The sequence below is a fragment of the Conger conger genome, chromosome 11 (assembly GCF_963514075.1).
Source record: "Conger conger chromosome 11, fConCon1.1, whole genome shotgun sequence".
NCBI lineage: Eukaryota > Metazoa > Chordata > Actinopteri > Anguilliformes > Congridae > Conger > Conger conger.
In genome coordinates this window covers 23155220-23168220 of record NC_083770.1, presented here as the reverse complement: position 1 = coordinate 23168220, position 13001 = coordinate 23155220, and the positions used below count along the sequence as shown (strand labels likewise).

At 45.8% G+C, this 13001-nt stretch overlaps 1 protein-coding gene across 2 annotated transcripts in view; it reads right to left on the bottom strand.

Moving 5' to 3' along the window:
- LOC133140749 (mediator of RNA polymerase II transcription subunit 15-like) overlaps positions 1-13001 on the bottom strand; it is a 70752-nt gene that overhangs the window by 15297 nt on the left and 42454 nt on the right. For both annotated transcript variants that reach the window (XM_061260919.1, XM_061260921.1), the window contains one exon: positions 12293-12550. In XM_061260919.1, the coding sequence (XP_061116903.1) occupies positions 12293-12550 (258 nt within the window). The remainder of the gene's footprint in view (positions 1-12292; positions 12551-13001) is intronic.

Below are 13001 nucleotides of genomic sequence, written 5' to 3'. Positions count from 1 at the left end.
TCTGCCCTGATGTTTTACAATTGATTTAAACGCTCCATTTGTGCAATTCTTGATCTGAGGTAACGTTAGACCTGAAAATACATATTTTGCCATGAAGTATAATAAGATTCACAATCGTTAAATTTTTGTTTTTTAAACCCAAAGCAGAACAGTCTGTATATCCATTTTAGCCTTCATATTACAGTTTCTTAGGCATATTTAAATTTGAGTTCAGAAAAGGCTTTGGGGATTCTGTAAATTTAAACAATTATACCCATGGAAATTTTTCTGTGGTGCCATATTACTGTAAGTGGCCTAGCAACGCACAGTATCTGCTGGAGACCATCATTCTCACCAGAAGCATACCTGGTATCGAGGCCTGGTTTTTACATCATTTACATGTCATTTGAGAACATAGATGATTTTGTTGTTTATACAACCATACAGCACCATGGGGAAAAAAAGGCTATCACCAGCTCAGATAGTGTTGATCCCTTAATTGCTTTATTTCTCATTTCCTGCAGACATTTGTAAGAATTCACATCTTTTCAGAAGAAACCAGCCACAGCGTGCCATTTACTGAGCCCACCGGGGTTCAGAGAGAGCAGACAAATATCACAACGATAAAAAATCTTAATCACACACACACACACACACACACGTGTGCAGTCAAATACACACACACACAGACACACACACACACACACACACACACACACTCAGACCTACACACACACACACACACGCGCGCGCGAAAAAAAAGAATGCAACACAACTGATAAATCAATAAATAAAAATAACATACTATATAAATACTTATAACCTGAATGTGAACCAAGAGCTAAGGAAATATTGTACATCTAGTAATAAATGTTTCATTTTTGCCATTATTATTATGATTGTTTACAGCACAATGTCGCTGAATGTGGAATCCAATATTACTGCTGCACAAAGCGCACAAGACCGGCAGGGGGAAGCAAGATAAGAGCGGCGGAATCCCTCACATTAGAATGTAGGTTAGCAAGCGCTTTGGGGTGTTCATGGTCCTTTTGAAGTTCAAACGCGATCGAATGAAGTGGGATTTCGGAGGGAATTCAGATCAGATTCATGGTGCTTAGATAGAAATGTCCTGGTGTGAGAGAAGGTATGCCCCTGCTATCTGATATCACACAAGACCAAACAGAAATTAATGACCTAAAGTACTCAAACCCAACACACACAGCGTGCCAAAGGAGTCAAAGCAGTTCATCTGCCATCTTCAGTTAGAATAGGCTTCTTTAGAAAAAGCAAACACAATAACCAAAAACGCCTCAAAACAAAACACCTAACGCATACACACACACACACACACACACACACACACACACACATGCCTCCATACTCTCATAAGCAATAAATACAGAAAAGAGGGTTGCCTCATTGTATTTTGTTGCCCTGTGTTCAAAACAAATTCCCCATGGTCAACAAACATAATCAAATAATCTGTTTAGAATTCACAATCTCACTGCGGAAAAAAACCCTCACCTAACCAACAATCACATGTTTTACAGAATACATCCCATTTTCCCAGTCTCCACTGCAGTTAGATAAGCACTGGCTTGGTACTCTGGGAATTTAGACCAATACCTGAGACTCTATTCTTCACCCACAATGCAGTGTGCTCCCACAGGAAGGGGACCTGTGGATTTCCATTAAAACCCAGCCTTTCTGCTCTTTGTGAAAGGCGAACCTTTTCAGCGCTAATTAAACACGATGACAAAGATCTTCTTGCTGTGAAGGAGAGAGCGATAAGACCAAGGGAGCGTTGGGCTCACCTGAGTTCTCCGCTTACCTGAAGGACAGCTCAGACCCGATCTTATCACAGACGAACTCTTCAGTCTGCAATGATACAGCCACCAGTCACAAGCTCCCGTGTGGAAGGTTCCGGATCAGAAGGTGGACCCTTCCACCCACACCAGCACCTCTCACACAGTCTGACACACTTTATCTTTATCACCATCACCAACGGAAACAACAACTCTGCAGGCCTCTACAGGCCGTCACTGAAGACTGCTTTCTGAGAAAAAATAAAACTATTTCGCATTTTGCTTACCATGTAGTGTAAAGACTTATGACGAACATCTCACAATGCACAAGTCCCGCTAGTTAAAGCACCACCAATGTGTCCCAAATGCAAAATTAAACAGAACCATAATGCAGGGCTCTGAGTACATTCTGTATCCAGAATACAAAATTAAAATACATAAAGTATTTCCCTGTTGAAACTGCTGGTACCAGCTCAGCACTTGCCGGTAGACCAGCTCATACCCAGCCAGACAAGTTTATGACCAGCTTCACCTGCTCAATTTTCAAGCTGGTCAAGCTGGTCAAGCTGGCACAGCTAGATCACAGCAAAAATGATTTGTTACATTGCAGCTGCACACACTAGTAAGAGCTGAAAATCAGAGAAAGCTTCAGTAGAGCTTCTTGTAATCGGCAGCGAGACCAGCAGCCACAGATACAGGCGTTCTGCCAGGTGTTTTACGAGTCGTTCTGTGAGCTGTTTTGAGAGGCGTTCTACAAGGTGCTCTGTGAGCTGCCCCAGTCTATAATAAATGGACCGATGGAACACGTTTTGATTGGAAATGGGAGCAGCGGATCTGCCGTACACACAGAGCTGTGTGTGTACAGATCTCCTGCCGTTAACCACCTGTAGTACCTCTGGCCTATCTACCTTGTGTACGAGACTGGTGTTCATGGCTTTACTACCGATCCTATGTGAATTCTACCTTACCCAAACTGTTCTGTATTTTGTTCTATGACCTTGGTATGCACTTTGGATGAATGTTCATGGAGGGAACAGTGATGAGAACATGCAGTCTGATAAAAAGTGTCTTTCTAAAATGTAATGTAATGTAATGGTGCTGTTTAGAGATTGTGGTGTCGGTGTTGCAGCAGTGTGTGAGTGCATGTGGGCAGCCATTTTCAGACCAACACCATGCGCACAAATTGATACAACAAACAAAATACCACACTTCAATCGCAATGTTTTTCCACAAGTACCAAGTAAGAAACATTTGCTTAAATCCTGTTGGGCCCCAGGCACTGTGGAACACATCCCAACGCATTCCAGATTATTTTTGCCTGGATTTGTTTTTTAGTACATGTTGAAAAATATAAAGTAGGATGTGGTCATGGTAGAACAGGACCTGTTTTCTCACTAATTCTAATATTAGAAGAGCAAACACGAGACGGGTTATGAAATACCCAGCTAACATGAACACATTCAGTACTGTACACTCTGGCTCCCAAACAAGGCAGCTTCAACCAATCACAGCAGGAAATATAAACACACGCTCAAATCCCATCATGTCGTATTCAGGGGTGCTGAATCCTGCATAAACAGTGATTACCATTCAGATTTAGTGCCTTTTTAAAGCACTTTAACATTTCAGCTCTCAACCTTCCTCAAAAGAAGAAAAGAAAACAGCATCAGCAATGGATAAGCACACTGTTGCACCATCAGAGACACACACATGCACCGAGATGCTAGTGTCCAGCAGACATCAGAGGAACGTATACATGCCCAGGATATAAAAACATTCAAAAATAAGCATTTATATGATAAATAAATCTCACACAGCAGTATACAGCATGTCCTCATCACTGCTCCCTCTATGAACCACATAAACAACCAGACACAGCCAAGTCCATCTACCTAGAGCTGCACAGGAAGTACTATAAATGATTGGGTTTATGTGCTGCATATTTACATTAGTTATTTCAGATTACGCTTCTATCCAAAGCCACTGACAGTTGATTAGACTAAGCAGGGGCCAATGCGGGGTTAAGGGCCTTGGTCAAGGGACTAACAGCTGTGTGGATCTTATTGTGGCTACACTGGGGCTGCTCCCACTATTTAAGAGTAGAGGCCTGTCCACACCAGAAACGATAACTATACATTCATCATTTTAAAACTGAAGTGAATGGTGGAGTCCATACCACAACTAAACCAAACTGCACGGTGGAAGATTATGGCATGGTCGTGTTATTGTGTTACGCTACATTGGTGGTCTGGACTGGACCTGTTCTCATTGCTTTTCTGTAGCTTTTGGTTGTTGATTTTGGGGCAGTGAGAGGTGGTGAAATCTGACATTGGTGTTGGACAAACATGAACAAACACTGCCCCCCCCCCCCCCCCCCCCCCCACATGTTTGAAAGCGAGTCCCTTAATCTGGGGCGGCTTTCTAAACGAGCCGAACACACTGCAGCTCACGGCCCTGACTGCGATCAATCAGCTCTGCTGGGGGCAGGGTGACCTGTCTGTGTGATTGAGCGGGTCTTAGGGTGCAGGGGGGGTCAGCTTTAACACGGGGTCAGCCCCCCCCCCACCCCAACACGACCGCATCACCTCGCACAACCTCGGCTACGCTCCTCTGAATTCAAAACAGCGCCCATGAACCCCCCCCCTCGCCATGGACCAGCGCCCCCCCAGGTGTGAAGTGTTCGTGTCAGAGCCTGTTATGTCATCGCCAGGCCTAAAGCCAGGCTGACATGTTTTCACAACAGCACGCTCAGCGTCCAGACAAATAAAATAACATATACGCCCCCCCAGGAGATTACTGCTGAAAGAAAACCGGAAAGGATTTCTCTTTCTTTTTTCTTTTTTTGATGGGTGGGGGGCAGACTGATGAAATAGGCTACTTTTCTGTATGTTTCCACTGTTCATGAAATCTGTTGGTCTTTGCTATAATGAACTACAGCACTTAAAATCGATACAAACTGTTATTGAATTATTTTTCAAATAATTAAGTGTACACTGCAAATTGCCCATAGGTATGAGTGTGTGAGTGTGTGAGTGAATGGTGTGTGTGCCCTGTGATAGACTGGCGACCTGTCCAGGGTGTATTCCTGCCTTTCGCCCAATGTATGCTGGGATAGGCTCCAGCCCCCCTGCGACCCTGATCAGTATTTGTGTCTTATGTTGAGACTAAATGAGGTAACAGTATTTCAAGACTGATGGGATATGAAAATAATATTCGTCAAGCAAACAGTAACTTAAAACAAGAGAATATGATCTACTTCAGAGAAAAAAATAAAATCTTAAGACTTATTACAAGACTTAAACTCGAAATTAAGATCTTGAGGTCTTTTTTTTGCAGTGTAGGGGTTGATGAGGTGGATAATCATTACATACATGTCCACGTTTTCTCACATACCTATGGGGTATATATCTTGCATGTAATACAGCATTTTCTGCATCCGTATATCTATGATCTAGCCAACAGACAAAAGGCGTACTGATATCATCACTGACACTGATTGATCGCACAAGCAAATTTCTTTGTCAATAAGGGGAAATCATTCACATCGACACAATCTCGCGTCTGACATTTTCTAATCTCGAGGTAGGAAATGTTACCAAAGGGAACGGCAACAAAGCTTCGCAAACCAGATAAAATAATCTCAGCTCGCTAAAATAACCCGCTGTTCCGCGGATACAAAGGAAGAAGGTTTTAGGCACGCCGCTGCGACTAAAAAAGGCGTTTGGAAGGATCCTAAACCACGGGGGCGAGGATGGCGGTAAGGGCTAACGATTAGCGGCTTAGCCCGACCAATCACAGAGCCGCGGCCGGCGGGGGTTAAAAAATGGGCATGAACGTACCGCAACCTGCCAAACAGGAGCACCCGCGTCTCAGGACCTCGAGAGCGGCTTCTGAAGAGGCCAACCGCCACCCCTGGACATTTTCAGAGGAGAGGAGAGGAGAGGGGGAGGGGAGAGGAGGAGAGGAGAGGGGGATGAAGGACGATTCGATCAACGGACGGGCTCTGGCTGTGTGGGACACAGCTGCTCAGCCCCTGGATGGATTTTAATGGCGGTGAGCAGCGCCGTGCCTGACCGTAGGCCTTCCGCTCTCCACAGCGAGGGGATGGCAGGCAGGGGAGGGACATCAAAGGCCCGGCTATGAAGCTGTGACACCTCCACAGCCCAAAGCCGCTTTTTGATCTTCGCTGAAACCTATCCCGGGGAGCTGTATGCAAATCACTGTGACTCTGTAACCTAAATAGGAAAAAAGCAGTTTTCCTCCATTTTGGGTCCGGTGTCTCGAAAGCGGTTGGCCTCACTTGACATCGTTTCAGCGTTTAAGGGGTTCTGTCTCTCACTCCTATTATACAGGAGCCCTGTGATGTTATTCATGTTGGACCTGCAGTAAGCCTCAACATCAAGGCAACTGTACATGCCATTTCCTGCTCCAAGAGGAAATGTCCTTCGATTGGCACTTACTCACCCCTGAATCAAAGTCCAAACATGTTATTCCCATATAAAACATACCACATACAACACACACTATTACACGCAAACACCCTGAACGGAACGCGCATGTTACACTCTTATGCCCACCCATCTTTTTATCCGTCCAATCATTTAACACACAGAGCTGTCCTCCGAGGACGCCCATATACGGGCGTATAGCGCTGTGACACGCATCATCAAGTTTTTTGCCCGTTTAGTTCCAATTACTCTGCGCCAGGAGGGCAACGCCTCGCAAATGGGCTAATAACATTCTGTGTACACAGATCTAAATATTAAAATAAATCATCCGATGCCTTTTAATATCCAACCAGATGGGCCGCTTTGTTCAGGGCTGGTGATGCCCGCTCCAAGCTGTCGGAACATCCATCTTGTGGCAGCGGAGGCCAGGGCTGCTGTTCGGGGGAGGGGGACAGAGGGGGTGGGGTGGGGTGGGGGGGGGGTGGTCCCTCCCCGGCTTTGTCTGCCACGGGGGCCGCGGAGAGTGATAAATGCCCCCGCTCTCCTGATGAAGTTTGCGGTGTGTGCATCTCCGCTCAGGCAGAAAGAGGGACGGACGCATGCTTGGTTTACCAGGGACAGCAGCGGCCCGGCCTGCGTGCGCTCATTCAGCCCCGCTCCCAGAAACGCACCGAACAGATGGGTCCTACTCCCCAGCCCTCAGAGGGCCGTCTCCTGGCCTACAGGCCACAGACACAGTGATATATGCTTGCCTTCCCCCCCCTACACGTTCCTCTTCCGTGTTTCATCTTAAAATAATACCCACAGCCACACAAAAGGGAGATGCCGATTACTACTAGATTTTTCAGCAAATCGGGCTTGTAACAACTTGTCACGATTTCAATTCCCACTTTTTTTAATGATGTATTATTTGGAGGCTCCCGTAAACACGGGCTACAGCAGGTTGAATGGAACAGAAATGAAGTGGTGCTCCGAGTTATTGCGAAGCGTGATTTGGCGATACTGCCACTGTGGCACTGAGACATAAAACCACAAATCCCTCAGGAATCGGGTTATTTTGGATAATAATTCAGGCACAGACGGGAGCACGACAGACTTCAGTAAAGTAGCGGAAAGTCTCAGTCAGTCTGTTCTGGTGTGTAAAGGCAGACAGAGAGCGATTCCGCTGAGTGATGCGCGTTGTGGGCGGAGCCTCGCAGCACACAGGGCACAGGGGGCGGGGTTAATGACTGACATCCCGCCGTTTTACTGCTACAGCTGACATGCTGTCACCAGGACCAGGAGGGCTGCTAAGAAACGTGCCATCGCCTGTTTTTCTCTCATATTGTTGCTGTTCTGATTCTACGCAGATGCTGCTCACAGCTCCGGCAGTCTGGCCATCACAAGTTCTGTACTTTTTTTCAGGAAAATTATTCTGCAGTTTACATCATTACATATTTGTTTTGTTGTGATTCATTTTGTGGTCCTATGTACAGAGCAGGGAGAGTGTACAAGGTTAATGTGTGCAGAATAATTGCTGTAACCCCTGGGTTGTTCTTTTGGATTGTTTCCACAGCATATGACAGGAACACCGCAAGCTCTGGCACACTCAACAGAAGTTCTCTGCTTTTTTCTGAATATGATTATGTGGATTACTGTCATTACCTATTTTCTGAATCATGCCCGGAAAAGAAATGACATAGTTAAATCAGCTCTCTCACTCGTTCCAACAGATGCAAAAAACACAAGACTGGATATTTTCTCCATATACAATCTGTACTTCGACTGGAAAGCAAACAGTCGCACTAAAGACACATGGCTGGTGTTGTTCTGAGTTTAGCCTATGCCTCTTCCTTAATCACCTGATCTTCACTGTATGAACACAGGCGACAGCTTTCTGTGGAATAAACAACACATTTTGGCTGGTCATTACCTCTGACTCCATACATCCCTCCATACAGAATCTTTCAAGAACATTCTGCTCCCCTGGTCCATGCTTGTGAAGGTTCAAGCCACAAATATCTGACAGGATCAAGAGACGGCCATTACAAAACAGTTACAACCATTCCTTGGTTGATTTTGAGGTATGCTGGGTATCATTTCTTTGCAGTGCATTTGCAAGTTTGATCCTCCTGGCTAGGGGAAGCACATTTGTGGCCAGAACTACTTGCTGGAGTTTGTGATTCCATTGACTATAACAACAGCTGCAGGGCACGAGGATGCAAAACAACCCCACAACATGAAATATTCACCACCATATTTTGCTTTAGATATGACATGCATTTCAACAATAGCATCCTTCTCCTAACCTAACCTTACACCCCACAAACAGGAAGCAAAGCAAAAACAATGCACTTCCCTAAGATAAATATAAACTAGAAAATTAGCATGCTAAGACAGCTTTATTTTTGTTGGATTGTAATTATAATGACTGTATTTAAGTGTGAATAATGTTTATTTTTCAGGAAAAATATTCTTCAACAAAATGTTTCTCTGTATTAATATGAATGAACAGAACATAATTTTGACTTAATTCATATCATTACCTGTATTGTGAAATAAAACTCTTGAAGAACTCTTGCAGAGCTACACATCATAGCACTCCGTTATTCTTCAAAACTTTTAAATCGTGACACTTCTTATTCAAATATTTAAATGGGCTTTTCAAAACGGAGGCAGTCTGCTTTTACTTTACCGGGGAAAATGAAAAGTGCTCTACTGAAATGACTGCAGTGTCTGCAGTGAGAAGGAGTCTTATGCCATTGGCAGTTAGAAACATTAGGAAGGACCACAACGCTTTATACACTCTCAGAAAAAATGGTTCTTTGGCTTGTCTCCATAGAGGAACCCTTTTCAGATCTTTATGGGACATTCTATCATAGGTGCGAGGTGTGAGGTGTGAAAGATTCCAGACAAAGAAGCATTTTGCTAAACAAAGAAGTCTTGAACGACAGTAATTACTGTATGGTTCTTCTATGGAATCACATGGGTCCTTTTAAAATCAATTTTTTCTGAGTGCAATTGCACAATACAAATGTAACAATGAAGAAACTCCTGGCCAGTTTCCCTTCAACATGAGATCAGCAGCCTATCTGGAGATGACTGCCTTGGAAAGAAATTCAGATTAATTGAACCCCCCAAGAGCTGAAAGTGATGTCATCAACTGCAGCTCTGCAGTGATCAGCTCTTGCCTCCTACAGGTAATGTTTGTATTAGGTGCTCACATTGTTTTCTTCTATAATAATAATAATAATAATTAGGTTGAAAATTGTTTGACTTCTTTGCCTCCATCTTGATGGGGTTCATGCTTAGTCCTTCTGTGTAAAGCCAACAAAAGGCCCGTCATACATGAGGCAAACCATCCATTCATCCATCGGTTATCTAACCCGTGTATCCATGGTAATGGCCGTGGGGCCTTGCCTTGCGTACGGAGCCTGCCGGTGGTAGCTGGTCACATGGTTCCCCTGGGTCAGGTACATGTGTGTCCTACACAACAACACCGTCTCTCAGTGCAGAAGGTCAACCCCAGCGGAGCGAAGAAAGGCCTCTATTCATTTACAAACAAGGTCACCAGACAATAGCTGAGCATTATCTCTGAACAGACTTTGAGAAGAAGTCCCTTGTGGGACCCATGTTCTTGAGATCGATCAGATCTGTGGACAATTCGCTGATGAAACCGGATAGGGAGCTGAGGCCTTATCTGGAGAAAACTGTCAAATGAACTTTGTTTAGGGCGAGGGCAGGGGTCGGCAAACCTGGTCCTGGAGAGGCGCAGGGTGTGCTGGTTTTCACTGTTGCTCAGCACTTAATTGATCAATGAAAGAAGTTGATTAGACAGATAACTAACTTTAGATAACACCTTGTTTCTTGGGTCTGAATCAGTTGCTAATTTTAAGGTGAAAACAAAAGCCCTGCTGCTGTCCAGGACCAGGGTTTCCGATCCCTGTGCTAGGAGCAGTTATTTGAGTCGTGCAGCACACCTTACTGGTTCGGTGGATCAGTCATCCACCAGTCAGTAATGTCACTCTCCTTGAAGGCCCAAGTCAGGACTCTACTTGTAACAAAAGGCTCACACTTTTCATCATTGAAGTGTCCTCCAATACAGATCTCAGGGGATAGGTGTTCACCCGGAGCTGCTGAAGGATATTTGTGACCTGACGTGACAAACCCTCTACATCGCAAGGACATATTTTTTACAGGAGATCACAAAAACCATGGAAGTCGCTACATGGTCTAATGGTCACCACAAGATGGATGCCTTGGCACATAAGTGGCATTTAGCATGGGTTTCTTCTGCATCCTCCCATCCAATCTGTTCGCGCAGATCATAAGATATGATCGTGTGAGCCCCATCGATAGGGGTGACCCTCCGTGGGGCACAGCGGGCTTGGAAGGTGGATCTGGAAGAGGTCCGCTTTAGCTCCCCGTAGAGCAGGGATCAGCAACTTGTGGACTCCAGAACTGTTGGTTTTCCATCCACCCTTTACCTGGGAGTCAGCTGTGAAACAGTCTGGCCAATCAGTAGCACTAATTACCCAGGAGAAAATAAAACCAGGGCTGGATTTGAGGGCCAGAGTTGCTGATGATCCCTGCCTTAGGGCCTGCAGCTCAGGGCTGACACACTGTGAGTCACGCTGGTGGATCCATCATCCAAAAGGGCCGCTAGCCCTGAAATTTTAGCCGCAAGAAAATGGGAAATGATCCTGTTTGAGCCTGAAAATGCTGATGCGGAACCAGCTTCAGGCTTTGAAGACGCTGCCTATGAAAGCTTTGCATGCTGGGAAGGGGGGTAGGTTCTGTTGGCGGTGCAGCACGAGGAGGTCGCCCCCAGTGTGGTGCGACATGTCGGCTATGCTATCCCTCAAACTCTGACCGCGTTGACCTTTGACCGCATTCCTCGGTGGAGAGGAAGAGGGGGTTTTGAGGTGTCGGCCTCAAGTGGGGCCCAGTGTCTGATCGCGCGTGACTAATCTCCAATACTGCTGACCTCATGGGTGCGGTATGCTGATTGAAGTGATGGGGAACAAATTGTTCAAATTGTGTGGACAGCCAGGGATCTATGGACATGTTACGGTCATCTCAGGAGCGTGCCTTAGACTAGTTTACAAAAGAAGCCAATACCTATGTACACTCAGTGAGCACTAGATATTTACTAGACTTATTCAGTCTTCTGCTGCTGTAGCCTATCCACTTCGAGGTTTGATGTGTTGTGTCTTCAGAGATGCTCTTCTGCATACCACTTTGGTTATGCAGAAGGAAGGTGTTACGGTCACCTTTCTGTCAGCTTTGACCAGGCTGGCCCTTCTCCACTGACCTCTCTCATTAACATAGCGTTTTTGCCCGCAGAACTGCTGTTCATTGGATGTTTTTTGTTTTTTGGGACCATTCTCTGCAAACGTTAGAGACTGTTGTGCATGAAAAGCCCAACCACCGTGTCTGGCACCAACAATCATTCCATGGTCAAAGTCACTTTTCTTCCCCATTCTGACATTTGGTCTGGAAGACAGCTTAGCCTCTTGACCACGTCAGCATGCTTTTATGCATTTAATTGCTGCCACACGATTGGCTGATTAAATATTTGCATTAACAGGCTGCTGTACAGGTCTACCTAATAAAGCGCTCATTGAGGGTACGTCAGTCACATACAGAACTCACCTATGAACCCACCATTACATGAGAAGGATCATAAATCATGTTCATAGAGCCAAGAACTTAGAACATACATAGAACATACACACTTGTGTACCAAAATATTTTGTCGTTGTCTGTGCAATGGCTGTGCAGGTTTGCTGCTTTGTTTACTTCCTTGTTGCAGTGTCCAACAACACAACAAACTAAATCTCTACACATTTTAGCCAACAGCCAAATGCTTTAAACTTTTTTTTTTTCTAATCACATAGCTCTTAACTTATCTTCTGCCAAAGAACATGACATAGTCACATAATTCCACGCTGGGTATTTCAGTTCATCCTCAATAAAAATCTTCACACAAAAGAAACAGTAATGCTCTGGCAGTAAACGGAACCTGCACATATGTATATAAAATTATATTATTAAATAACACAACAAAGCTCAGCTCACCCAGGGTGTGGAGGGCAGGATCAGAGACAGGGTCAGGAGGTCGGGGCAGCAGTGGTCCAGGGTGCGGCTGCAGTGTGTGGCCTGGTTCAGCAGCCGGGCGTAGACTGCGTGGGGGAGCAGCCGCTGGGCCTGGGGGGTCGGGCGGGCGGGGCCGGCGGGGTCGGGCGGTGGGGGGCCCGGGGCCAGCAGGAGCCCCAGGCTCTGCCTCATCCCCTGCAGGTGTTTGAACAGCTGGCTGAGCTGTGACTCCAGGGTGCTCTGCAGACAGGCAGCAAGAGGAAGACATCGACCGTCAGCGTCATCATCACACAGGCCCGGCTCCCCGGGGTCAGAGGTCAGGGGTAGCCAGTGACCCAGCGGGGGAGGGCCGGTTTGGGCCTGCAGGTCGCTGTCAGACACATCTCCAGAGAAGGGTCTGTGTGTTTACTAAAGCCCACGAGCAGCTTGAGGTGTGAAAAATAAACACCGTCTGTGTGAGAGGACCGTCCGACCAAGACCAACAAGCAGAGAGCAGAGAGCAGGCCCCGTCTCACTATAGTCTCCAAGTATGAAAACAAGGAACAAAGGGGCAGATCAGTCTGAGCCCTGAGAGATAATCTGTTTGAAATGAGGGCTTCCACAGCTGTCTGTGTTCCTCTGTGACGGACTGCTCCTCAAGAGTGACAGCTAGCTGCCACTTTCACAGATTTCCACACCAACGCATCCTATT